The sequence below is a fragment of the Calonectris borealis genome, chromosome 18 (assembly GCF_964195595.1).
Source record: "Calonectris borealis chromosome 18, bCalBor7.hap1.2, whole genome shotgun sequence".
NCBI lineage: Eukaryota > Metazoa > Chordata > Aves > Procellariiformes > Procellariidae > Calonectris > Calonectris borealis.
In genome coordinates, this window is record NC_134329.1 from 3,923,465 (window position 1) to 3,951,179 (window position 27,715).

At 61.2% G+C, this 27,715-nt stretch overlaps 1 protein-coding gene across 1 annotated transcript in view; it reads left to right on the forward strand.

Annotated features, from left to right (window-relative positions):
* The first annotated feature begins 17,961 nt into the window (after positions 1-17,961).
* Positions 17,962-27,715, forward strand: part of SRRM4 (serine/arginine repetitive matrix 4) — a 44,651-nt gene continuing 34,897 nt past the window's right edge. The window contains exon 1 of the mRNA XM_075167285.1: positions 17,962-18,105. Within this exon, the coding sequence (XP_075023386.1) occupies positions 17,975-18,105 (131 nt within the window). The 5' untranslated portion in view covers positions 17,962-17,974. The remainder of the gene's footprint in view (positions 18,106-27,715) is intronic.

Here is a 27,715-nt window from a genome sequence, read left to right on the forward strand (position 1 = left end):
GTTAGTGCTGGGCATGGTTTTGGGGGGGTTTTTTAGACCTTTCTTGCTGCATCCGCGATCCCTGCTTAAAATCATCCAAGTTTTCCTTGCTCAGGGCAAGCCTGGTGCACGTGGGGAACTGCAGCCAGGTACGTCGGATGGGTTCGGGCTCAAGGGACCTGGCCGGGGTGCAGGTCCCCCTGGTCCCATCCCTGCTGGAAAGCAAGGGGCAGCCCCACGTTTGCACTGGGGGCCTGTCCCAGCAATTCTCGAGCTCCTTTTTTTTTATTACGTTTATATTCGTTGTCTCTTGGCTTAAATCTTTCAGCCTGATAAAGGACGACAGCGCTTCTCGAGTGCCTGGGATGGCATAAATAATTCCAGTGCTGAGAGAGAGATTTACAGTGATATAAATGTCAGGAGTGAGCCCAGTTTGTATTAATGGCCTTATTAGTTATGTTGCTGTAAAATACTGATACTCCAGTTGTTAAGCAGCCATGGTTTTGCTCCGCAGCATTAATTCAATAAATTGGGGCTTTCTGATATAAATCTTCAAGTCTGCTGAACCCCATTAGAAAATCCTTCATGATATGTCAGAGATCTTCAAATGGCTTTGACTGAGATAGACCTGGGAATAAAAAAGCTGTTTGGGGTGCAAGTATGGGGCAAAGACGGGGAGCGCCGCACCTCCGTGCCTGCCTCCCCGTGGGCTGGGGCTGCTGCGGGACGTGGCGGGTGTTGCACAGGCGCCCCGGCCACAGCAGCTCCGGCCCTGCCCAGAGCCACCCCAGCCGCTGGAGGTCTCCTGGCCGTGGAGAGGGGAGGGACTCCGGGTGGGCTTGGGGTTTTCAGCTGCTGGCTACAGAAACCACATCTCAATCTGCACCCCAGAGGTCGGGTCTGGACGTCTCCCACGAGCCGGGGGTCGACCTGGCTCCGTCCCCAAGCTCCGGCTCGCCAAGGCTTTGAGAGCAGGCTGCAGCCTGGCTCTGGTCTCCGGAGGAGGGGGAAAGGGAGAGAAGGCCGGTGCTTGGCTGGGGCTGGGAGGGTGAAACTGTGTCTAGAGGGAGAAGATGCCCACAGCGCTGCTCTCGTCCCTCTCTGTGCCCCCCTATAGTGTCCCCGTCACCGCCTCTGCTTCGCTGCTGTCACCTCCTTCAGCGCATCAGTCCCGAGGTGAGCTGACAGCCGGGACATCTCTCCTTGTCTGACCCGCAGCCCCCACGGTGTCCGTCCTTACCCCCTCCCAGCGGGCTGCCATCCTCCTCCCAGCCCCATGCTGCTGTGGGTGCCAGCGCTGTCCCCGTCACGTCTGCCCCTTCCCCTCGTGCCGGAGCCGCTGCCTCTGCCACGGCTCTTCTGCAACTCTGCAAACTTTCCACCAGCGATCTGCCAAGTGCGCGGGGAAGGAGGGAGGAAGGGGGAGGGGGAAGCACCACGATAATTGAAAATAAATGATGCATTATATGAAATAAATGTTCTGGTGCAGCCGACTTGCTGCGGCTGCTTATTTATTTATTTTTCGTTTGGAGGTGCCTGGGAAAAGCGGGGTTTGAAGTAAAGGAACGGCACCCCTGGGCAGGGGGGGCTGCGAGGCTTTCACCCGTGGCCTGGGGAGCACCCTGCACCCCGCAGCGACGGCCGCTGGAGCGGGACGGCATTGCCAGATGGGAGTCCGGAGCAAGAAAGGCAGCCGTTCTGGGCTGTGCTGGACGTCCGAGGGCTCAGTGCCCAGCCATGACGTGTAAGAACGGGACAGGGGAATCGCAGGGGACCTCCAGAGCCTCTTCTCTGCTTGCCACTTCGCGTTTGAGGATGTCCCAGCTCTGACGTGGTGTCCCTATATTTAATGGCCATCCTCAGGCTACACACGTGCCTCACTCCCGAGCCTCCTGCCCCAGGACCTGCCTGACCGCCAGCTTTGTCCCCCCCATAACCTGTCCTCTACGGGGCCAACCACACGTTGCCTTGGTGGGCACTTGGGTTGGCCAACGGCGAGCAGAGCTCTGCTGCTCCCCTGCCTGAGCACACCCCTGTTACCACACGTAAACAGACCCTCTGCCCGAGCTGCGTTTTCTCTGAAATGTTCCTCTGGTGAGGATTAACTCCTGGCACTGCTATTTGTTATGGGAAGAGGCTGCATTTTTCTGGGAGGTGTTGGATTTAACCGGGAACATGAAGCTTTCTCCTGCCTTGGGTCCCCCACATCACTGACTGACCATGTCACGGTTCTTATGCCTTGGTAAGACTTATCCTGGATTATTATTTAGCTACTAATTAATCTTGAGAGTGATGTAAAGGCTTTGAACTGCTGTTTGAAGACTGAGTGGATGATTTCTGCTCTTGTCAAAGAAAGAGGGATTTGGGGGTAAGATCCCAGCTCTGAATGACATTACGTTGCTCTCCCCGGGCAGGTGGGACCGGCTCCTGCCTCCCTCTCCTGCCAGCGCCTGTGGGCCCCTGCGAGACAAATCCCCTCGGAAGCGGGAAGCAAGTGGTGCTTGGGAGGGATGCTGGCCGAGATGACGTCCGGCTGGGGACTGGATGCTCCCTGTCCGAACAGTTGGACGCCAACGGGGGGCTCCCCACAGGGTCTGCGAGGTTTGGGGTTAACAGCCCGGCCCTGTTTTCCCTGGGCGTTCTCCCCTAACAGATCTTGTTTGCTTACAGACGCAGCACAGCGCTGAGCGACAGCTCAGACGTCTCATTAATCACCGCTGACGACGGTTGTGTGGCGTCTGGCGGAGCTGTGACGCCAAGGTCCCGACCACTGCCACTTCCCCAGCCGGGGATATTTTGCAGACGAGTGGCGCTGGTCCCCGAAAAGTCCAGCCGAAAACTGGGAAGAAACTGCGTCTCCTCGGGGTCAAAGCCCACGGAAGATGCTCTTTCTCCATGCCAGCTTCTTGTTCCTGCCCGCAGGGCACGCAGTGGATTATGGTTAACCCTTGCGAACCTGCATCTTTTTAAAATACATTTTTTCCTTCTTCGTGCTCTTCGGGCTCAAGAGTGGCTCCGTGGAGGGCTGGTGGGTTTGTCTGCTGCTGCATTGATTTGGCAAAGGCTGGCGATGAAAGCGGCCTCCAGCTGAGACTGTAGAGGTTTTTTGGCTTGAGTTTTCCCAAATTCTGTCCATCACAAAGTCAACAAACACCACCGGCCAGGAGCAGCTTGAAGCTGGAGACGGTTGGCAGAGGGGTTGAGCATCGATCGCTGGCTGCTGGGCGAGACCCGACCAAAACCCCACTGGTGTCAGGAGGCAACTCCATCCCTCCAGCTTCCGAAGGTTGGGCTGGGAAGAAAAACCAGCCTGGAAAGAAAAACCAGAGCCTGCTTAGAAAGCAATCGTTTGACATTGTGCCGTTAGACTTCAGACGCCCATCATCGCCAGTAATGACCCCGAGCGGAAAGCCTGGTGGACCTCAGCCCATTTCGGTCTAAATCTGAGCTGGTTTTGTGATGCCCTGAGAACGGCGACGTCCATCACTGCCTGGGGGTGCAGGGAGGGGAGGGGAGGTTAAACTCCTCTGCCTCACCCTCCGCCGCTCCCCCGCCACCGCTTTATCTCTCCAGAAGCTGCATTCGAGTACAATTCACTTTGTTATTAATTTCTTTTACACAGAGGTTTTTAAAGTGCCTGGGAACAGGGGCTCGTGTCACGGAGACACTTTACAGCCCAGCAGCTGTAATGCTTAAGTGCTGTTTAAATAGCCAGCTCCTCTGAAAGCAAAGGCAAAGAGCTGAAAGCTCGCCAGAGCAGCAGCCGCGTGTGCCTTCTGAAGAGGCCCTGCGGAGATGGCTTTGGGGAGCAGGGCTTCTTCCCCAGCAGCTGCCTGGGTCGGATCGGGGATGGGATCGCGTCGCCCTTGCACCCCCTTGGAGCTCTGCTGCCCTGGGGCCTCGGTGCACCCCGGGGACGGTCCGGCTCGCCGACACGGGCAGATCAGGGCTGGGTGGCTGTGGCCCACGGGTGTCCTTTCACCAGGCGACCTGTCTTAATGAGACTAGGTTCCTCAACGCTCCTGCCCGCTGCACCCCTGTGGTGGTCCTTCCTTGGCCGCGTGGGTCCCCCGTGCCTGCGATCCCCAGGGGAGCCCCCACACAGGGCGGGAGCCACGAGGCCGCATCCCGAGCCGGAGGAAGGCTGGTGGAGGGGCCGGCAGCCTGGGGACCGCCTGGGCGGGGATGCTGCAGGTACCCCGAGGTGCCACCATCACGCCCTGGCCCGTCCTGCCACGGCATGTGTGGCTCTGGGGAAGCAGATGCGCTGGGACCTTTCACGTGGGTCTTATTTGCTTTTAATCTGGTAGCTAAATTATGTTCTTCCCAAATGTAATAAATGAGAGGTTTAATCAAACCCAGCCAGCCAGCACTGATGAAATCTTGGTGGCAGAGGAAAATATTGCATTTTTGTTTGTTTCTCTCCCCCTACGCTCCCCTGGAGACGTCCCGGTTCTCGCGGGGGCTCCTCGAGCTCAGCGGCACGGGAGGGCGAGGGCTTTGCCCTGCTGTTAACCGCGGCACCGCGCCGTACGTGGGGCCATCGTGGTGGGACCGCTGCCAGCCCAGCTGCTCCCAGCCCCCTCCTTGGCCAGGCGTCCGGGTGGCAGCGGTGGGACCGTCCTCCTGCTACCCCTCTCCTCAACCCTTTTCTTTTCAGGAAGAGGGTCTCCCTCGGTACCCCCATCCCAGGAGCTCAAGCCCTCCATCCCGGGTTTCCTACACCCACGATGGTGCCAGGATCCTACGGCATCTCCAGGTCCTAAGTCGGTGGTGGGGAAGCTGAGCATCTCCCCAGGCTGGAAACAGCCGTGGGCAAGGGCGTGAGTGGGGATAACGCCACCGGGCTTCATTGGCTCTGAATTAGGGGGGGCAAAGCACTCCCTGACGTCCAGCCGGTCGACGTGGCTGGGAACTCCGCATTTTCCCTGCGCATCAGAGCCCTCGACCCCACCGGATCCTGGCGCAGGGCCAGCTGCTCCCGAGACGTGGCTCCGCTGCCACCTTGCTCCAGATGGCTTTTCTCACTTGAGGCTCTTCCAGAAATAGCTTGCGTACACCGAGCAGCCGGCTCTGCAAATAGCTCGCCTCCTGAAACGGCGTCGGAGCATCGTCCCCCATGTCCCTTCCATGCTCCTGAGCACCTCGGCGCTGGCTCCAGCGTGTAGAAACCTTCCGCTTCCCCTGGGACACTTCTGCTGGCTGGGAAAACGGGGATGTGCCGGGGTCCTCTGTGTCCAGGCGGTCGTGTCCCGCATCAGAGGATCCCCAGCTTTGCCATGGGAGCTGACCGGTGGCTCACTTGGCCATGTAAGTCCCACGTCCTCACAGGGAAGGATGGCTGGTGGCTTCCAGGAGCAGGGCAGGTGGCCCAGGGGATACAGCACGTGGCCCTGCTGCCGCGGTGGCCGGGCACTGTTGTCCCCAGCTGCAGCACTCTGCTTCATGTCCCTTCTTATGTGTTTATGCCAATGTAAAGGCAGGGAATGCAATTTTTTTATGTAAGTTTAACTGACTTATTAATAGTCTGTAATGCCAGTAATAGCTTATCTATAAATCTGGTCTTAAGAATTTATAGGGCAAATATTCCAGCGCTGTATTAAAGACACAACTCATAAATGTCCGTAAGCACCAGCCCGGCGGCTTCGGCAGCAGGAGACGGTTATCCCAGCGGAGGGAGAGGCGGCAAGCTCATCCCAGTGGCTTCCACCCGCAGCCTCGAAAATCTTTGGGAAGCAAGTTATTTTAGGGACTGTCCCCTCCAGCCAGGAGGTGCCTGTGGCCTCCTGCTCCGTGCTGTGCGGGCACCGCGCCCAGGGTGGGTGTCAGCACCATCCAGATCCCGAAGTGCTGCTCCCGTCCCTGCGGGCTCCCGGCCCCACCAGCACCCTCCCCAGGGACCCCCGCAATCTGCCATCGCCTCGTCCCCAGCCCAGGGTGACAGTATTTACCGCTGAAGTGCGCCGAGTGTAATTGCTAATCAGATACAGGCAATCAATTCATCCCCCCGCCGCCGCCTCGGGGAGGGGCTGCCTTTCTGCTGAAGGTGACTCCTGCAGGAATTCAGATTTAAAAATAAAGGCGATAGTCATCAGAAGTTCATTAAATTAGCATCAGGCTCATTTGCACTCGGCGGGGGGACGGGGCGGAGGGCGCGGGCGCCCGTCCCTGCCTGCCTCCCCTCTCCTCGGCCCCGGGTGTCCGCAGGAGATGCCTCCAGCGGGAGGAGGCTCCCAGCGCCGGGAGCCCTCCCTGATTTACTCCTCCTGTCCCGGGGCTGCTGCAGTCATGAGTCAACAGTGCGGTATATTTAAATGCAAACCACCATTATCCTTCATTAAAAGCTCGGTCATCGCCCAGACGGCACAGGAAAGAGTTATTACACCATTGCGCTCCCGGTGACACATGGCTTCCCCAGCAGCCGCGGCGATGCCTGTCGGCCGGCGGTGCGTGGCCGGGGGCTCTGCCCGGCGAGGCTCCTGCCATCCCACCCTCCCTCGGGCCTCTGAGCAGGGAGGGGAGGCGCAGGGGAGCCCGGGGGGCCCGGGGGTGTGACGGCGCAGGAGGGATGCTGCCGGCCTGGCGGGGATGGGCACCGTGTGTGCTGGGGTGCTGGAGGATGGGCTGAGCCCCCGGAGCAGGCGGGCGCCGCGGGGGCTTTGTGGGTCAGCAATTCTTTGGTCCCAAATGTGGAGAAGCTCGGCGGAGCCCAGGTGCTCTTTCTGGCAGGGGTTTCCCCTCCTTGGGACGGGGCGCAGGTAGGAGAACGATGCCTGGGACGGGGCTGGGGCCACGGTCCCCCGGCTGCCCCACGTCCCCCAGCAGCCCCAGCACCCGCCGGGGACATGGGGCGGCTGCAGAGAAATCGCCCGGCAGCATCACCCCCTGCTCCGCACCCCGGCCTAAAGGGGGGTTTGTGTTTGCTCTCCATGAGCCCACCGGCCCGCAGGATCCTCACAAAATCCAAGCAAGAGCAGAGCTGGTGTTTCATGTAACTCTCGGCGATTCCCCGTCACCAAGATTTGGAGATGCTCTTTCCCTCTCGGTGAGGAGAGCGAGCGAGGCAGAACAGCTTTTGTAGTGGCGGGGTGGTGATTCACGGCTCGTAATTTAATTAAGAGAGAGACGAGATCAAAAGGGGACTGTATTAAAAAATAAATCAGGTAGAGGGAGTGGAGTTCCTTCCTTTAATTACGGCGTGGATTTGTAACGGCAAGAGACTCCATCAATCACAAAGGAAAGAAAAGGTGTCAAGTGGGGAGAAACCTTCCCTGGGTTAATTACCGCTAACGGAGGAGGAGATTATTGGGCCGGGTGTCAGAAAGCCGATACCTCCCGGGCGGCTGCTCCGGCAGGGCTGGGCGGCACGAAACCCCTTCGATGTTGAACGTGGTGATGCCAGAGGTGCCTGGTGGGTGCAGCCGAGGAGATGCCGGGCAGCGATGCCGGGCGATGGTGGGGAGGGTGGGCTGGGGGCTGCGGGGGCGAACACCCCCCCGCAGGGGCAGGCAGCGCACAGCCGGCTCCGGGCACGGCCGCGGGGCAGCGACGGCCACGACAGCCCCGCTCTTGGGGGCCGTGGGCCGTGCTGTCGGCAGCACCGGCGGGGACCGGGGCCAGGCTGGCAGCAGCCTGATTTGTGGAATAATTAATTCTCTTTTGATCATCTGCTGTGTATATCATCAGTGGCCAGGAGTTAATCATGCATATGAAATGAATCCTTCTCCTGCCTTAATGAGCGCTGAATCGTGACCAGCATCTGTTTACTCCTCACGCTTTCATCTTCTTGACAGTCCGAACAATTAATTGTTTCCAATAATCTCCTTTTTATTCTATTAAAAAAAAAATCTGAGAGCAAGCAGCCTTCCACTCCGCACTCCTGCTCCCAGCGTTGTCCCCCTAATCTTTGTTTTTTCAGCCTTAGGTGAGGATTCGTCTTTCGGGAGCGACGTGAGGGCTCCGCAGGCGCTCAGTGAGCCCGGGGAGGAGCGAGCTCTCCGTTCTCCCAACGAGGATGATGCTGGTGGCAGGACCGCCTTCCTCGCCGGCCAGGTTTGAGGCCGGGCTTTTCATAGTTAATAGCAAATAACAAGCCCGCTGGAACACGGGAGCGCTTCCGCCCACCATTTACCTGGAGCAAATCGCCAGCAACCCACCAGTTGCGCCGCCAACGCGATATTGTAATTGGATTAATTAGCGAGGAGCTCGCGGCCGCTCTGGGGAGGTCTGTCCCCGGCTGCAGCCTGCTCCAGCGGTGGGATCTGTGCCCGCTGGGCGCCGGACCGGCATCACCGGGAGATGCCGGGGCCAGCCCCGCTTCCCCGGGGCTATCGCTTGCCTGGCCGCGGGCACTGGGGCTTGATGATGGCTGATGGAAATGACCTGCCCGCTAATTGGAGTTTATGAGGCATGGCCTGGTTAGCGGGCGCTCGTAAGAGGCAGTGGGAGCAGAGGGGGCTGCGGGTGGGCTCTGCCGCCAGCCGAGGGGCTTGGGGGGGTCAGGGTCTTGCGTGGGGCAGTGAGCCTCGGAGGGGACTCGGAGGCGAGGAGCTGGGTGGGTGTTTTGGTAGGCGGGGAATGGGGTCGCCCTCCCCGTCAGCCTCGGCTGTTTTGACGGGCAGCAGATGACGTTCACCAGCCCTCGGATGCCTCTGCCCCGGGTTTTGGGGAGAAGCAGGGAGAGGGTGCATGTCCTGGGTGGGGGAGGGGGCCGGGAGCCCTGCGGCGGGGGCTGAGCAGGACAAGCCTGGCCGCACCGGACCCTCCCGCGCTGCCCCGCTGCTCCTGCAGCCTCTGCCAAGCGTCAGGAAGGGCAAATCCCATGCTTCTGCTTCCCGGGGCGGCTGCTCAGCCCCGCTCCCCCAACATGGGGGTGCCAGCGCGGCGGCTCATCTGCACAAAGAGCCAGACGTCCTCGCCAGAGCTCACTGGAGCCGGCGAGCTGAAGGGGCCTGCCCACCCCCGGGTTTGTGCTCTGGGGCCAGATCCTGCACTGCTGCCTGGGAGCTGGGGGCCTCGCCGTAGACTCAGTTCCCTGGCTGCCCCTGGGAAACGCACATTAAAAATATGTATATATGTGTGTAGGTATATATATATAGGTATATATGTATGTGTGTGGGTAGAAAAAGCTTTCTGGGGACTCTGTGCCCGCTGTCCGTCTGGCTGGAGGAGAGGCGGGGTGTCTGCGGGGATGGGGTGCCCCTGGGCATACCCGCAGGCTGCGGGAGGGTGCCAGCCCTGCTTTTCCTGAGCTGAATCGGGTCTAACCTGGCTCGGCTGGAAACCAGGGGCCACAGGGATTTATTGCAATTGCCTAAATCAACTGAAAAAAAAAAGCCCTTAGGAAAGCGGGCAACTCCCCGCGCCGGGGCTGCGGCAGCAGCTGAGCTGGCTCCTGGTGCCACCCACCAGCCTGCAGCTCTTCGGAAGCCCTCTGAGCTATCCTCGCTGGAGCGAGTCCTAAGGCCATCATCAGCTGAAAACCGAACCCCGAAGTGCTGAGAACAGGCTCTGCACCCTAAACCGGGCAAACCACGCGGGACCCGAGGCTGTGGGACGCCCGCGCTGCCTTTGGACTCCATCCCTGCTAAAGGGAGCCGGGACCCAGCTGCGCGGCCACCAGCCCCGCTCGGGGTGCTGCAAAGGTGAGGCCAGTGGCACGACCCAGCCTTTAGGTAGTTTATTCCTTCCTTTACCCAAAAGGAAGAACAAAAGCCCACCAGCTCCTCCATTCTCCAGAAAAATGAGGGTTTTTTTCTGAGATGAATCAGCTTCCCCAGGAGGCAGCTGGGGCGAGCGGCAGCTTCGGCGACGTGTGGGATGCAGCGTGCAGCAGCAGCCCCAGCGTTAGCCAGGTAATCGGGGTCTGAGGAGCTGCCCCAGAAGCCCCCTCACGGCTCCTGCGAGGGGGAGTGGGGATCCCTGGCCGAGCGGGAAGGGTTTGCCACAGCCCTGCCCTCACCGAGCTCCCGACCGCAGCCAACAGGGAAGAGGACCTCTCCGAGAGCCGGGCACCTGCGGGTGCCCCCCACTGCTCTGGGGCCCGCGGGAGGCGCGGGGCCCTCGCAGAGCCCCGACCGGCGGATCTCGCCGTCCTCAGGGAGCTGCCGTGACCTTTCGGTGAGCGCCAGAGGCCGGCGGCTCTTGATCCGGCTGGCAAACCAGCTCGAACGGTGACGGCAAGGTCAGCGAGATTTGGGACTCCTGGACACGTCCCTTGTCACATCAGTTCCCGCAGCGTACTGGGCTGTAAATTGGCCCGGTTTAATTGGCGCTTAAATTAGCCACAAATGGAACAGTGCTGCAGCTGTGGCTGTGTTCGAAAATATATAAAATTACAGCACAGTAAAACATTTTCACATTTCATTAGTGCGTCTTAATGGGAAGTGTCTGCTCCCCAAACTCTCTGTTTGTTCTCCGGAGCCGTAAAAGTTTACACGTTAGCAGTTGTGCTGCCCATTAGCATTGCAAAATGCTCCGCTTGCCTTGCAGGGCAGCGCTGCTCCACAGGGACAGGATGGGAAGCCTGAAATTTAGGGGACTGGGTGCTCTCCTGAGGCACTGGTAAGTGGCTGGTGGGAGGGAGCTGAGGAGGGAGCATCCCACATCCCAGGAGGAGCATCCCGTGCCCCAGGAGGAGCATCCCGTGCCCCAGGTGGGAGCATCCCACATCCCAGGAGGAGCATCCCGTGCCCCAGGAGGAGCATCCCATGCCCCAGGTGGGAGCATCCTGTGCCCCAGGTGGGAGCATCCCGTGCCCCAGGAGGAGCATCCCATGCCCCAGGTGGGAGCATCCCGTGCCCCAGGAGGGGCATCCCGTGCCCCAGGTGGGAGCATCCCGTGCCCCAGGTGGGAGCACGAGAGCCCCTTTCCCGGGATGGTGCTGCCCGGCCCCCCGGCTTTATCAAAGCTCCGGCTCTCTCACAAGCCGGGTAATGCCTCTGATCTGAATCAGGAAGCTTTTTCAGTCGAAGCAGCTTTTCAGCAGAAGCCTATTTAATGCTTAGGCTGACGCCCTCAAGTGCTTTATTTTACAGTATTTTTGTTCCTGTCCATTATAAGTAATAGTCTATAAAAGCCGGAACGCGGCACTTTGCCTCCTCTTGCTTCATCCCCCCGCGGCGCGGGCAGCCCTGCGTGGCGGGGGCGAGGAGGCAGAGCAGGGCTCCTCTGCCCACGGCTGCTGCTACCCCAGCGCAATAACCCAGAGGGGAAAAATGGCCAGAGGGAAAAACTCGGCGAGAGGTGGTTGCAGGGAGTCCAACGGCTCGTCCCATCAGCGCACCCCAGGCAGGTTTGGTTAACAGCTGTGGGTTTGTGGCCAGCTCTGCGGTTCTTGGGCAGCATCTTCCCCGTCACTGGCTTGGCGTGGGGGGCTCATGGCGTGAAATGAGTTTTGAGGTCTGAGCCCAAAGTGAAAGGGGGGGTTGTACCTTCTCCCTCTCCCACCTCGTCCGGATCTCAGCTCCCCGGGGAGGTGGGCTCTTGTAGCCGGGGTGGCCAAGGAAAGGTGAGGGGTGCTGAGCCCAGCCGGTTTTTAAAGCTCAAGCTGTTTAGAGAAACCAGCCCTCCTCCCCCCCCGGTTTGCTCATGGGCTCAGTGGCTGCGGTGCAGCCAGGCACGGGGAGGAGCTGGAGGAGGAGCGGGCAGGAGCTGGCCCCGCCGGGCTGGCACCCCGGGAATGGGAACATCCCGGTGCCGGCTTGGAGGAGGACGTGCATCCCGGGCCTGACCCGTCCCACCCTTCCCAAGCTGGAGGCAAAAGCCCGATGCCTTCCAGCTCTGCAGCCAAACCCGTGTCGAGCATCCCGCCCCCCCCAGCCAGACCCCGGCCTGGAGGCTGGGATCCAACCGAGCTGTCTCCGCTTCGTTAGCTAGTAATTACCCCAACAGGCAACGGTGCTATTTTTGTGATGGGAGGCTGTTAATTGCCAGCCGGGGAAGGCAAGGAAGAGGAGGGCAGCTCTGTGTTTTGCCCTCCCCATCTCTCGGGTGCATCCCCGGGGCGCTGGGACCCTCTGCCTGCGGTCGGGGCCGCCCGTGCCCGCCGCAGCCCAGCGAGGGCCTTCCCTCCATTTGCTCCCGGGCCGGCAAGCCGGGCCCTGCCTCTCCTGCCCAGACACGTGCGGCTGAGGGCTCCGTCCCCCTCCGTCCCCCTCTGTCCCCCTCCACCAGCTGTGTTTGACCTTTCGGCAGTGGCGCTTGGAGAGCAGCGGCGGCTGCGCAGCTTTGCCGCATGGTCCCCGGGGGCCGGCTCGCCGCCACGGCCGCTGCAGCTTGGAGGGGAAAAATTATATTTTCATCTCCATCCCTCCATCCCCCTTCCAGCTCTGGAGCTTTTTTTAGAGCCAAAGGGAAGAAAAGGCCGTGGTCTGGCTTTCCTGCCTCCCCTCTGCTCCTGCCCTTTCGTTCCCCTCTTTGCAAATGGCTTTGCTTGCGGACACGCGCACTTATCTGTCCCCGCGCCTTTTCATCTTGCGCTGCCTAAATACCGGGGCCGGGCGGCGTTGGTAGGTGAGCGGGGAGGAAAAAGCACTTTTGTTGGAGCGGGTGCGTGGGCGGGCGAGCTGTGGAACCCCCTCCTGCCGATGGAGAAGCCGGCTGCCTGCACCGAGGCGGGTGCAGAAAGCCGGGGTGGGAGACCCCTGGTCCTGCCGCCACGGGTGGCCCTGGGGGGGGACGCAGGGGCTCGGCAGGTTCCCGGTGTCCGTCTGGAGACGATGGAGAGGCGTCTTGGGACTGCTGCAAGGCAGCCGGGGCCTGGCCGGGGGTGTCCTGTGTCCTGGGGTGACACCCTGCGCGGTGAGCCAGCGCTGATGGAGGGGACGTGGGCACCCTCATCCTCCATCGTCTCAAACCAGAGGAGCGCAGCTGCATCCCGCCAGTATCAGCCCCCTCCCTCCTCCTCCCCACTGCCCCCCACCATCCCGGGGTGCATCACGTCCAGCATCCCGAAGCTTTCGAGCCGGGCGCTGATGGATGGCCCTTGCCGGTGGTGGATGCACCCCGGCACCCACAGCCTCGGTGCTCTTCGGGGAAGGCTGCAGCTCTGCTTCCAGCCTCTCCCTTATTTATCGCCCGGTGAGACACGGGGCGGGGGGACGGAGGGAAGGGACAGGATGGCCGCTGCCACCGTCCTGCGCCCCAGGGGCCGGCACAGCCTTGCAGCCGGTGCTCCTGGGTTTCCCATGGGTGAAAACGTCTCTTCCACGGGCAGAGAAAGGAAGGACAAAAAATGACACCTTTGGCAAGTGCCTCGTCCTTGGACGTACCCGGCCGTGGGGACGGGCAGGGGGGGACCGGCTGCTGGGCTCTGCCCAGGGCTGCACAGGCTGCAGGGCTGGCTGGGAGCCTTTCAATGGCGGGGAAAGAGCCATAAAACAGATATTTCCCACCAGAAAGACGATGAACATCCTCCCACAACTGATTGACTCTGCAAAGCGCAGTTACCAAGTTAAGGGTGCACCAGCGGCAGTGCAGGGCTGCTCGGCCGCCCACCACGCTCCGGGGGCTTTCCCCAGCTCAGCACGCCGTGCTGCACATTGTCCCTCGGCCGTTGCTGCCTCCCCACCCCACAGCCCGCTCCACGCCGCCTTTCTTGGGAAAACCAGCTCGATCCAGCCCCACCGAGCATCTCCCAGCCCCTTGCCCAGGCAGCCCCGTGGCTGCACCCGCTCAGCATCCATCCGCATCTGCCAGGGCATCCGAAGCGGAGCTGTGCATCGCCTTGCAGGTTCACGTCTCAGTTGCAAGTGTTATTTTAAGCAAGGAGCCCTTCCTCCTCCTCCTCTTCTTCCTCCTCCTCCTCTTCTTCCTCCTCCTCCTCATCCCCGGCCGAAGCAGGAAGACGTTGCAGCAGGCAGCAGCGTTGCAGCGCGCGGTGGAGAACCCCCTCCTGCCAGGCAGGGCTGGCTTAGTCAAGGGAATAATTGGTAGGTGCTTCTGAAGTGCCATGAACAGAGGGCACTCGTAGCCTTTGTTTATTGACTCTTGAGTGATAATGAATACTTCCAAAGATAATTATTGATTTTCTGCATTTGCAGTAAACCTGTTTGGCTGGGGAAGGGGTGGAGCAGCATTGCGCCAACGCTGCGTGGAGGTGGGAACGGGGCGGTTTGGGCAAAACCAGGCTCCGGCACTTCCCGCCAGGCATAAGCCAAATAAGAAAAAAAAATTAAAATTCAACATTTATAGAAAAATATTTGTGCAGCTCCAGGACAAACCCAGCTTTCTTCCCCCTAGAAGGGGGAACAGATTAAAACTGAATCCTAGTTAAACACCTTTCCTCCTTTCCCTCCCCTCGGGTACCTCCTGTGCACACACAGCTTCGCCCTGCCGATCCCTTCTTCCCTCAGCCCCGGAGCTCGTCCTCCTTGACAGCGGCTGAACGCCCACAGCGGGTGTTCGCCCAGAGCAAGGACTGCTCTCTTTTCTCCATCACCCCCAAAATGGAGCCCGGGGGCGGGAGGGGACGGGGAGATTGGGCCCTTTAAATGTGGGGGAGGACAAAGCAGGAGAAGGCAGGACCGGGGGTCCTGAGCCTGGAAGGTCCCTCTCGGGTTTCCCAGGGGTTTGGGGCCCGAGGGGGGCTTCGCGGGGCGAGGGGGGGCTGGGTGTTTGTGTGCTGCAGGTGCTTGTAGGGCTCCATGGTCGGGTGCAGCGAGTGGTGCTGGGGGCCCAGCAGCTCGGGGAGAGCCCTGTTTGCAGCCCCCCATGCCAGGTGGAGAAAACCCAGGCTCAGCCCTTTGTCATTTAAAATAAAAATCCAAACCATGGAAGAAGAGCTCTCTGAGGAGAGATTATTTATTTTATTTTACTTTATTTTATTTTACTTTATTTTATTTTATTTATTTTATTTGCTTTGGAGGAAATTGCGCAGCTATCCTCCAAGTCCTGGTTCCCTGTTCCCATCGCAAGACCAACTGTCTCTCTACAGTTTACTGCACCCAAACGGGTGCAAACATTTGAACCTGGCAGAGCCCTGTGTTATCGCCGGGGCTGTAAATAACCCGGGGTGGCATTTATTGCGATGCCCCCGGGGTGAGTAACCGCCAGCTGGATGCTGCTGGCAGACAGCGGTCTCGCAGGGCAGCAGTATCGGCGGGGGCTCTGGGGTGCTGCTTCCAGAGTCTGGCCGTGACCACCCCGAGGGCTCGGGGCAGGGAGGGCAGCGGGGGCTGCCTCTGCCCCGTGGCACCGGCCCCGTGGCTCCTCGCCAGGGCACCGGCCCGGCTTCGGGGAGGCGTTGGCAAAGCCGTGGGCTAATAGATACTCTGGAAATGTAAGGTATCGTTTCTGCTTATGATATACTGCTTTTTCTGGGTATCTTGTAATGCTTTTTCAGGCTGTTTATTTATGAGGCAATTTATTCCAGCGCAGATATTCTATAGCAGGGAAGTCTATTCCTAGGAGCCTCCGTTAACCGAGCCAATTGCTTAATTGGCTCACTGATGTCTCCACAAGGTATGCCAGGAGAGAGGGTTCTTGTTGTAATGATCGCAGCCTTCCTCCTGCCCACACGCCACCCGTGCTGTTAATTTAATAGTGCAAACATTTATTATTCCTTTTATTTGGTAGTTAATTTTGGGGCGTTTAGAGCCATTCCAGGATCGCTGGTGGAAGGGGGTGAGATGCCCTGGGGTGCAGCGAGGACCCAGGCCGCAGCGGGGGGGGCTGGACTCATCCTGCAAAGCCCGGGGGGCCGCGGGGGCCGATGCCTTGCAGGTGTGGGGTTAACGAGCCGCAAGCGGAGGGCTGGGGCGGGCGCAGCCGCAGGGCAGCGGGGCTGGCCGTGCCGGCAGGGCTCCTGCTGACCCCCACCTCGCCTTGGGTCATTCGCCAACAAAGCAGAGCGAGACCAGGGCCCGTGCGTACTTACACCTGAGCTCTCTTTGACGAGTTTAACGTGCTCCAAAGGAGAACGGGCTCCTAACGAATAGGCTGTGCCTTATGGGAACGGCTGGAAGGGCCAGAGGAAACCCAGGCTGGGATTTGCTTGGTGGCGAGTGCTGTCCCAGCCCGTCCGTGGGAGAAGGGCGATGGGGTGGTGGTGGCACCCGCTCCTGCTGGTGGGCGGCTGTCCCGGGGCTGGTGAGTGCCTGCTGCGTCTGCGGGGGCCGGGGATGCTGTCCGCGCCCTCCCCCAGCCGAGCTTTCACAGCATGGCTGCTCTCCACCTCTCGAGCCCTCTCCCCCGCTCCTTCCGCTCTGCCCCGCCACTGCTGGCCGTGGGTCCCCACTCTGACATCTCCTGCTCGTGGCATGTGCGATGTGCCCTGGGCTACAGCAGAGCCATGGCTCGCGGCCAGCCTTTCCCAGCCCCGGTGCGGTGCCCGTCGCCTCCGGGTGGTTTCCCGGGGGGAGCAGCCTCCCAGGGAGCATCTCTCTGCCCTGCGCGAATGTCGTCCTTCCCTGTCAGCCGTTTCGGGCGATGTCTAGCAGAGCTGACAGTGTTTCTATAAAGCCCTGCTGGATCCGTGCCCGCTCCCACTGCCGCCACTTCCCCAGCATCCGTCTCCAGCCGTTCACGGCCTCGCAGCACAAAGCCCGCCGCTGCCGGCCGGCGCGTGCCACCGAGGCGCTCGCGTTGCGGCTCTCGGTGTGGGGATGCAGCTCGGGGCCGCCTGTCCCCCGGTTCCGAAAACCTACTTTTGCAGAAAGCAAAAAGGGGCAGGGAAGGAGGAGTTTGATAGACAACGCTGTCAGGATGAGCCTTCTGCTAATTTGTATTTATCACAAGAAAGCGATCAAGTTTCTCCATGATTTTCGTTCTTTCTCGGCTCCTACCGCCTATTGTTCCTGGCTCCATTATCCCCCCGTCGCTTACATAAATGTATCGTGCGGGTTTCCAAGGCACAATAGAGAGAGTCTCATTCATCCAAGGTCACCGGCTTTTACTTGCGCTTCAAAGCATCTGGTAGAAGAAGCATTTTCTCCTGAAGACAGTTTTATTGTACTCGGTGCAGAGGCTAAGGGAAATCGCACCGCTGCACTTGTGCTGCCCCAGCCTCCCCTCCCCCTCTCCACATGCCCAGTCCCGGTGGGTCAAATCCTGCCCCGCAAGGCGTTGTCTTGTTTTCTGAGCTGGTTAGGACCCTGTTGCTGCGACGAAGAAGCAGCATGTCCCATCCCTGCCCCTCCATCAGCGCCTGTTAAATGGGAAGGGATGGGGAGGGGGAGAAAAAAGGGGATTTCTTCCAAAATCTGCTCCCCATACGGGTCCCAGTATGGACCAGTTACAGCGTGGTCTCCATGGCCTCCTGCTGCTTTCTCCCTTGGCCATCTGAGCTGGTGGCTCTGGGCTCTCCCTCTTTCTTCACCCGTGTCTGGTAAACAGTTGGGAGTGGGCAAACACAAAGGCTACCGGTAGCCCACCTTGGGGGATGGAGACGTGCAGGGGCCCAGGCTGATGCTCTGCCCTGGAGGGTTTGTGCCCCACAGAGGGCAAGGCGTGGGGGTGCCCACCATCCAGCAGCGAGCTGGAAGCGGTTCCTCGGCTGGGGCAGATGGGGATGGAGCAAGGAGGGTCCTGGGGACCGCGAAGAGGCCGGGGTGGCGGTGGGTCTGTGAGTGAGGCTAGAAAGCCTGCCTGTCGGGTGGGAGACCCCCAGGAGATGTCTGAGCCCCCCCGAGCCGTCTGAGCCCCCCCGAGCCATCCGGTCCAGGGTGACCAGGGAGGCAGGGGGTTTCCCGCGGGGGCAAGAGCCGCCGGTCCTCTCCGGAGCTGCCCTCCTCCAGCCGGGCCGGCTCGCAGCCCCGGGCCGGGCCGGGCTCCCCGCCGCTCCGGGCGCAGCGGCTGCGGGAGGCGGCGCCGGGGAGGGGACGGGGGCCGGGCCCGGCCGCTCTCCCCGCCTCGCCGGCACAAAACGGGAGGCGGGGGCGGCGGGGGCCGCACACCTCCCCGCCAGCCGGGGCAGCGCCGCGCCGGGCTCCCGCGGCCGGGGCCGGGCGGGGAGGTAGCGCTCAGCACCGCGGAGAGCGGCGGGGCCGGGGCGGCCATGGCCAGCGTGCAGCAGGGCGAGAAGCAGCTCTTCGAGAAGTTCTGGCGAGGCACCTTCAAAGCCGTGGCCACGCCGCGACCCGAGAGCATCATCGTGGCCAGCATCACGGCCCGCAAGCCGCTGCCCAGGTAAGGGCTGCCAGGGCACGGGGGGCTCAGGGACCCCCCCCATCAGGAGGGTCTGGGGTGTCTCCTCCGCCCACCCCCAGTTGGGGGCTGGAGGAGCTGGGGGTCCCCCCGTGCCTGGGGTGGGGCGATGTTGGCTGGCCGGGCCCCCTCCCCGGGTAGGTGCTGTGCTCCAGAGGGGAGCAGGCTCGGGAAGCTTCGGCTCGGTGGTGCTTGGAGCCCAGGAGCTGGCTGCCTCCCGAGGGGAGCAGGGTGGGGGTCTGGAAAGCTCCAGCTGGGCTATGGAGGGGGGGCAGTGGTGGGGTCATCAGCCAGAAAGTGTGGTCACCTCCATCCCTGCCTTGCAGACCCGTGGGGTGGGTGTCCTGCTGGTTGTCTTGTCTCTGCATCGCTCCCCCATCAGGACCCTTGGGAAGGTGATGCGCAGGGAGGGGAACAGCCCCCTCAGCTGGACCGTGCCCTGGCGCAGGGGGAGGCTGATGCACCCCAGGGAGGTGCAGCCCGCAGCTTTGGCTGCCCACGGTGCCTGCACACAGCTGTGGACTGGGGCAGCTGCAGGTCTGCTGTCCCCCAGGTTCCAAAGCCGAGCGGTCTCAGCTTTGCACATCTGGTGCCTGCCCTGTCCCTCCTGCTCCCGGGGAGGCCAGTGCCCCCCATGTTTGCCAGAGGCAAAGGGTCAAAACCTGTGAAACGAGGCGAGGGGGCGGCTCATACCCACTGAGCCGCTCAGCCAGGCTATCGCATGGGCAAGGGTCCGTGTGGCTTCCTCACAACAGTGCGCACTCTAATTTAGACCGGTTTTATTTTCTTGACTGTCTCAATATTGGTTAAAAATATCCTCTTTGCACTGTTTTTGTAAGGAAAGGAGGCTTTTGTTGGTTCTCCTCTCTCTTTGTTTTGTATCTCGGCTGCTGGCTGCTCCCCACCCGCTGTGGGGAACAACCCAAAGTTTTAGGAAGGCGATGGGTGGGTAGAGGAGAAGGGCTCGGTCTGCAGCGGGCTGGGTGGCGGGGGCTCAGCCTGTACTAAACAGCAGAGAGCTCGCGGGGAGTGAGCCGTTTCGGATGCCTCCTGTGCCTGTGGAGGCTGTGAGCTGCAGCAGCGAGGGGGACGGGGGTCCCGCTGCTTGTGCAATGGGGGGTCACTTCTGCCCCCACGGCCCAGCTGCCCAAGCATGAATTTTTCTGTTCTCTCCGTTTGCCATTAATCAGGGTAGGAAACTGGGAAAGGCACAGCTTAGGCTTCCAAAGGAGAAGGGCAAATCTCATTCCCACGGGCCGTGTTTGCAGGGCTTCAGCCTTCGTGGGGGAGAGGAACCACCGTGCCTTTCTCCTCCGCTGCATCGGGCTACGGTTGGCACCCAAAGGGGCCATCAGCGGGCTGGGTGCTGGCTCACACACACACGCTCTCTCCTGCCTGAATGTGCCTGAGCGAGCCGTGCTGCTTAAATATCTCGCAGTCGGAGATGTAATACGGCAACAAATTAGGACATTGGGGAAATACAGCAAGCCCAAGTACCAGGAACGATGCACGGCTCTACACGGCAATTTGGATTGCCATGGGCATCCCGGTCGGGCTGAGGACCGTGGCTGGGAGCGTTTGCGGCTCTGTTAAAAAGTTAATGAACACACGCGCCTCTCCGTTTCGCTGGCACGCCAGCTCTGGCAGGAGGGAAACTGTCAGTGCAGGGGTCAGGAGCTCTCGGCACACGGCAAAATGGACCCGCCAGCTCGGCTTTGCTACGTTTTGCACCTCAGCACCGGCAGATCCTGCGCAACGGGGTCCCCAAGCCGGGGCATGCTCTGTGCAGCCGGCTGCGGTGCTGCCGGGTCCCCGTGTCGGTGCAGCCCGCCTCCTTTTGTCTCCTTGCAGCGTGTGCCACCGGCCGGGGCCGCGGGATATTCCCCGCGGTGCAGCCATCTGCGCCGCCGCCCGCGCTGCAGGTGTCGAGCGGGGTCAGCCCTGGCGCGGCTCTCCCTGGGGTCTGCGGGGCACGTGCTGCGCTCGCCCCTGCCCCCATGCCACCGAGGGGCTTTGCTGCCGGGGGGGCCGAAGCCAAAGGCTGGGGGAGCAGAGAGACCACGGTCCCCGGCTCCTTGCGTCAGGGCTGCCGGCTCGGCATGCGGGGCTCTGCCGGGAGCCCCAGGCTGCTCTCTTGGCAGGATCGTGCCTGTGAGATGCCAGATCTCACATCCCCAGGGGCCTTGCAGCGGGTCCCCACCGGGGTACACAGCAATGTCCCCACACCCCGAGCTAGCACCAGGTTCGTAGCCCAGCAATAGCCAGAGCCGGGCTCCTGCTCCCCATCCGCCAGAACGGCCCCAAGGCTGGCGGCAGCTCCTCTCGCAGCCGGCTCCGCTCTGGGTTTGTTTTTCCTGAAGGTTTCGCTGCGCCGCTCCTTGGATCAGCCTCTCTTCCCTGACGATGCTCCCGGCTAATTTAAGAGCAAATGACTGCGGTGCCAGAGAGCAGAGCGCACCAGAGAGGAGATGGGGAGACCAGTTAGCCAAATAAAAAATTAAGATGACCATCTGGATTTCTGTTTTCTCCCACACTTGACAGCTGCTCCTCTGCAAATGCCACGGATCTCTGCCCTGGATGCAGCCCCGCGCTTCCCGCAGCGGTGGAGGCGATGGTGCGGTTTCTAGGCCAGCTCTGCCCGTCTTCCCATCAGTTTTGCTGGCTGAGCCTGTGCCCTCGTGGGGTGCCAAGGGGCTCAGCTGCGGCACGGGCGTCCTGCCGGGAGCCTCCACAGTGGGCATAGCCCAAATCCATCCCCGCAGGGTGCCCTGGGCACGGCTAGGGGCTCAATCCTGCACCCTTGTGGGGCAGCGGTGGGCTTCCCGGGGCAGAAGGTGATTTTTTTTCCCCCTTCCAGGCAGCTCTTCCCTGTGCCCCATCCCTCCCCACCGCCTTGCTGCTGGTCCCAGAGTTAAAGCCTCTTCCATCTAAATTCCCTGGGAGGTTCGGAGGGTTAAAGCTCTGCTAAACCCATGGTTCATCCCGGAACAAAAGAATACATTAATCCCTTCCCTCCCAGTCCTGCCGGGGCTGGGGGGCCGCTCATTCTGGCCCCCGATGCATCTCTCCGCCCGGAGCAGGGCTCTGCCAAAGTAAATGGATTATTGACCAGTTTGCAGCGTGAAAGGAAAAACCGAGGCAATGGGGAAAGGGGCTTTTCCAATTAACCTTTCCTCACGTAGGGCCCAGCAGGGCTTCACCGTGCAGCCTGGGGCCGAGCCTTTGCGGCGGGGGGTGAGGGACCCGGCGGTGTGGGGAGGCGGGTGAGGGCTGGGGCTGCCCCATGCTTGCCTTTGCTGGGGTGGTTGCTCCAGCACATGCAAAATCCAGGGGTGGTTTGAGGGGCTTGTGTGCCAGGAGGGATGGGGTCGGGGCCAGGGACCCCCACCCTGCCCCAAGCCCCTCCGCTGAGCCAGGGTGCCCTCGCTCCCTCTCCCTGGTCCATCAGGATGTTGCGATCCCCACCCGATGGCTGCTGCGAGGGGCTTCGCCTCTTGTGAACCGAAAATCTCTTTAAACCTCCCATGCTAAAGGTGCCACCCGTCTCAGCCCAACCTTTGGGGACGAGTATCGCGGCTGTGCCGTAGCCCCGGCCCTGCGACCGGGACCCCGTTTCCTCCCTCTTGGCAGGGCTTTTGCCTGCCTCTCTTCCCTGGCCATGACCTCAGCCACGGTGCGGTGGCTGGGAGCCCCTTCGCACTCAACGGCCCGACTTCTCCCAGCGCGGCTGCGTATTTCATATGCACCCATCTGCAGGTGCCGGGGACGGCCAGGTCAGGAGATGCTCCAGGGTCCCCTTGGGACCCAGAGCTGGTGGCAGTCTGGGGGCTTGCGGGATGCTTTTGGGGGTGTTTGGGTTCCCCGCTCCCACACCGCCAGCCACGGCAGTGTGGCACAGGCTGCCCTGGCCCAGCACCCCCAAACTCAGCCGAAATCCACTCCTACATGAAAAGCAAGGGCACTGTTGAGGCTGGGGGCTGCGGGTGCCAGTATCAGCTCCTGGGGCAGCCGGGTGAGCACCAGCAGTGCTGGGAAAAGAAGGGTCCTGCATCCCTCCCTGCCAGATGGTCTAAGTGGGTCACATCAGGGCAGTGCAGGGGATTTGTGCTTTAACCCTTAATCCCCCGGGATGCGCTGTGCAGGGGGAGGGAGGGGTGTGTTGCTGAAGTGGGATTAAGCGCAGTTTCACTGCCTGGTTTGCCATGGTGGGTGATCTCGGAGACGGGGCTGGGCGCTGCTGCTGCAAAGCTGCTGGGACACAGGTGGCAGCGTGTCCCCCCCCCCTGCGCTGGGACCGGGTGGGAGCAGCTGTGGGACTGCAGTGCCGGGGGGTCAGAGTACCCCCAGTGAGGGCAAAGGCGGCTGCAATTCCCCCGTGACTTTTGGCCCAGCGGAGAGTCCCTGATGGGCTGGGGACCAGCTCTCTCCTATCCCAACCTCTGGCTTCCTGGCCACGTTTCGGTGGCCCCGACCCCCGCTCGTCCCCAGCGGGCTGGCAGCTCCCGGGCATCGGCGTCAGGGCTGGCAGCCCTGCCGTGCTGACGGCCCCCCGCTCCCGTTAATCCTCCCCCTTGTTGGTCGGGCATCTGCTCTGCGGGAGAGGCGGCGGCGGGGCCGGCTGCGCCAGCCGCCTGGCTGCCATCTGCTCCCTCCCGCTCCCAACGAGCCCAAGCGCTAATGAGCCCGTGGCCCCGGCCCAAGCGGGGGGAGAGGGGCTTGAAAAGAAAAGCAGAGGGGGAGAAGAAAAGCCCCTTCCTCGCAGGGGCTGTCAATAGGGAGGCTTTTGTCTGCCCCTGCCCTCCGGCTCCAGCTGGACGGCGGCGGGAGCGGGGAGAGCTAATTAGGCAGCTCGGGAGCTGCCGGAGGCTGGGGGGAGCCAGGGCGAAGCGAACGAGGGGCAGAGCGGGGGATGCCTGCGGGAACCCCTCCCTGCTGCTCGCAGAGCCTTCATCCTCCTCCTCTTCCTTCGCCCCCACCCCGTCCGTCTGCCTCTCCACTGGACTGGTGCTGGGGACCGTGTTCCTGTTGGCCTCCCCGGTGGGGTGGGGGACACCTCTGTCCCCAGAGCGGGAGGGGGAGATGGGGAGGGAGGTTCTTGCCAGGCTTGGGTGGGATGCAGCGAGTGCCAGACGGCACAGCTGGGCTCAGCACCCATGGGTGCCTTAGCCAGGCGTGTGTGCCTCCAGCATGGGAGGGTGTACAAGCATCTACGGATTTAGGGAAAGGGGCCTTTGGAAGCCCCCATAGGAGTCCCAAGCCCATGGATGGGGCCTTCTTAGAGACTTCGGGTATGCCCAAACGTGCCATCTTTCCCCGCTGTGCCCCTGCTGCACTCACGTGGGGTTTTGTCACCTTCACCTAAAATATCCCAAAAGTGGACGTGGGGCTGAGGATTGTCCCCAGACCAGCACTGCAGGAACTGGAAACCAGAAGGGCAGTGGGAAACGCTGTGGTTTGGAGGACGGGCAATTGCTGACCTTGTAAAAGTAAAAGTTCATTTAAGAGCTCTCCTCGGGGCCCAAATCTGGCCCCGTGCCTCCAATTCCCATGCTCGCCAGCAAAGAACATGGGCACAACCTGGCCCTCCTTCAGAGTGAAGGTTCACAGCGTCTCGTGGGGAAACGTGGGGTGCAGCTCTCCCCGAACCTGGGGCTTGCTGCTGCCCCCATCTCCGGGGAGGAGGGAGCCCGCGGCGCCCACGCTGCGCTCGGGGAAGCACTGTATCCGATCCTCTCTCCTCATCCTCCTCTTCAGATGAGGGATGAAATCATGTGGAAGGAAGCAAAAGGGGGGGAAGTCCTCTGGCTGGCCGGAGGATCATTTTGTAGAAATATTTGATTTCACCCTTGAACAGAGCCGCCCGCAGACGCTCCCCCGGCTGCTGGGGAGCCCCCGTGTCTGCAGATGCCGCAGGGGCTCGGCCGCGGATGCCGGGTTTGTGACCGCAGCCCTGGCAGGGTCCGGCACCTCGGGGGGCTGTGCTGGCCATGGGGGTCCCCTCCCTGCCAGGCTCAGCACCGTCCCAGCACTTGGGGGAGGCTGTTTCATAGAGGTATCGAAGTGCGGAGCAATACGCCCATCCCTATCCCGTTCCCACATCTCTGAGTCTGGCCGTTGGACCTTTCTATATATACATTTTTCTATAAGATGAACTTATCAAATGTAAACTCTGCATCACTGAAATGAAATCATTTCATGCATGACTACCCTTTGCTTTTCTCTTTTTTCTTTCTCCTTTTCTCTTTTTTTTTTCTCCTTTTCTCCCTACGGCCACTGAAACTTCATCATTGCAAAGCCCGACCCTGGCCGGCAAAGCCCACTTGCGGTTCGGCTGTGGTTGGTACCGGGGCTTTGCCACATCCCTGGTCCAGCTCAAGCCCCGGGGGCTCTTTGCTGTTAGGAGAGCGTGGGTCTGCTGTGACCCACCGGAGACCCACACACGGCTCCCAGCCCCGCTGGGTCCTCCTCTGGTCCCGATCCCCGGCAGTGCAGGGTTGTGTGTCACCAGCTGGAAAACAGGGCTGGGTTTGATGCCCGGATCGCAGCCCTTTGGCATTCCCAGCAGCAAGCAGAGAGAAACACCAAACCTCGGGAGCCCATTTGCTTTCACAGCCCCGCTCGCTGATTTTTATGGGTGCGTGCAAACATACAGAGGTCATGAGTGCCTGAAATCCGGCAGGAGCAGTGGATCCCAGCAGCACAGCATCCACAACAGGGCTTTGGCGTGGTGCGGATCCCGGGGGATGTGCAGGCTGGACCACCACCTCCAGCAGCATGGCCGGGCACGGTGCCCACATCTTGGTGCCACCACCGCCTGGCAAAGGCCACACAACCCTCCGTGGGACGCCGGGTGCTGCAAAACTGGCTTCTCCACCAGCCACTTGAGCCGAAAGCGCTGACAAACACCGGGAGTTTAAAAATAGCAGGGTTTTTTGCACGCAGCGGGAGCACTTTCCCTGCCAGTGGAGCGGGGACTGCAGGAAGGGCTCAAAAAAAAGAAAAAAAGTGGGGAAAAAAACTCTTATTAAAAACTCTATTGGTGTTTCAGGCTGGCTGAGCCGGGTGTCCCAGCCCATGGCCAAGGCAGGAGGTTGGAGCTAACTGCTTCACTGATGACCCGTTTAACACTTCATGTTTAATTTATGTCTTGTCATTAATGAAAGAAGAAACAGTTGCTGCAGCCCAGCCCCGGCCGGGGGCTTCGCGAGGGGCAGAGGTGGGAGTGGGGGCACCGGGGAGGCCATCTCCTCCTTGGCCCCCGAGCGGGTGCCTGGGCAGGCAGAGGGGTCGGGGGCAGCGCGGGCAGGGTCCTGCTGCCTGCCGGGTTGCTCTGGTCTCTCCTCCTGGCTCCTGCTTCCCCCCGGGGGCAGGGGGGGCTGCGATGTGCTGGTGCTGGTATGGGCCGCAAAGACCTTCGTGCTGCTGGATCCCGGGCGGGGGTCAGATGCCCACCTCACGTGCATGTGCAGGTGGCTGAAAATGCTCCGAGACCCACGGGCCATGATGAGAAAACAGGTTTTCTCTGCCACTAACACCAAATTCCAGCAGCGCATCATCCCAATGGAACTGGCACTTTGGCAACGGGCTGGTTGTATCGAATTTATCGCTGTGCCCACGTGTGCTTGGGAGCGCGTGTGTTGGGGTGTGACTGGAAGAGAGCAGGGTAGGAGGCTGTGATTTTAGCTACCTTACTGTCAGGATGAAGAATTAGCTATTGCCCAGCAAGAGAAATATTTTTGCATTAGGAGGGATTTCACAGTTAAAGACCACCTGCTGAATTAATCTGTGGGTCAGCTGGAGCTGCTGTATAACCAACCGCCCGCCGAAGCAGTGCATATATAACACCAATGTATAATAGCATGTAAATATATCATAACTTATTCTCCGCTGCTCCGTCGTCTGCAGCCGGCAGAGCGGGCATGGCCATGGCCATGGCATGCGGAGTGCGGGAGGCATTAGGGCTTTGGGCTGATTTCCCGTTGAGGCTGGTGGTTTAACTCTGGGAACCTATTGTCTGTAAAGCATTTGCCCTCTTCAAATCCCCCCTGCTTCGATCAGAGCACGGCCAGGTTTGTTACGATGGGGAGAAGCAAGACAAGTGGGTTCAGCACAGCTTCTTCCAAGAGATGGGGGTTTTTATTCGCCAAAAAACTCCAAGATCAGGGACATATAGGAAAACAAACCCAAAGCAACAAAGCAGCCCAGTGCCCACGTTTCACCTGCCCTTCCCTGCTGCGTGGGACGGGCTCCGTGGTTATCTGCCTGCCGCAGCCGCCCGCCCCGTCCCTGCCTTTGTCTGCCCATCAGCCACGCGCTGGCCGAGTTAATGAAGGACGATGGCGCAGGGCCACCGGAGCGGAGAGGCAGGCGGATAACGCGTGCCGGGGAGAGGGAGGTGCCGTGGGGCCGGGGTGGGCACTGCCGGCGGAGGAGGAACAAAGGGAGCCGCTGGTTAAGCACTGAAATAGGGGCGTTTTGCAGCCCAGCCCGCCGGGGAGTGGTGGAGCACACGGGCTGTCGGCCCGGGAGTGCCCCGTGCCTCCTGACCGAGGATGGACGTGATCTCCTGGTGACCTCCTCTGGCCCTGTGTCCCCAGCCCCTGGCTGCTGCAGGGGGTGAGCTCTGCAGGACAGGGGACATGTTGACCACGTCTCCCCGCGGAGCCTGGGGCCTCCCGGGCACAGGGGCTCAGGTGCCTCTTCCGTCCGATGGCTGGAGAAATCCTTGGCACAGTTTTGGACCAGCCCTTGTGCTCTCCCAAACATTTCCCACGTGTGGTTCAGGAGCCAGTGCAGGCGAAGGACGTCGTTCGGATGTTTTGGAGGGGTTTCTGGGTGTTTTAGAGAGTCCAGGCTGGCAGACAGCCATTTCGTGCTCCAGGCACGTCTCTGCCCTCGGGTGTGCTGGGGCTGTGTGGCTGTGCCTGGGGCCCGGGCCCCCGACCCTGCACTCGCCATCGGCGTGGAGCCTCTCAGCACCTGCAGGGACGGAGCCAAAGGCACAACCGCAGCACGGGCCAGTGGCAGGTTTGGCTCCTGCTATTTGCTGCCTCGTGGCAGTAGTTGTTACCCAATTGCCCTCGGGGGCTCCCCAGAAGTGTTTTTTCCATCCACAGCCCCAATTTCCCCGTCCTCATCCCTCCGAGGGGGCTCGGATGCTCAAGGGCAGGCGCTCAGCATGGGAGCTGCCACCGTGGGGACGGGTGGGTTAATTTTGCGGTGGAGGCTCGTGGGCCAAGAGCTGGCTGCCGGCTCTGCTGGGCTGCGAATGCCACCGAAGGCACATTCGTCCCTGATTAATGGAAACTGAAAAGCAGGATCCTGAGGACCCGCAGCTCCCCTGCCCCCTCCCCGCCGCGGGCTGCTGCTGCCAACCCTCGCCCTGCTCTGCCGCTGGGTTTGTCCTGCACGGAGCAGAGGACGACGGGTCCCACCTTGCATTTCCGCGGCAGAAAAGGAGGCAGCGAAGCCCACGGCCGCAGCCTGTGCCCTGCCTGCAGGGCCGGCGCTGGGACATGGTCACTGCCCTGCTCCCCCGCTCGCCCTCCCCATCACGTCGGCATTGATTTGACCTGAACTCCCTTGTACGTGC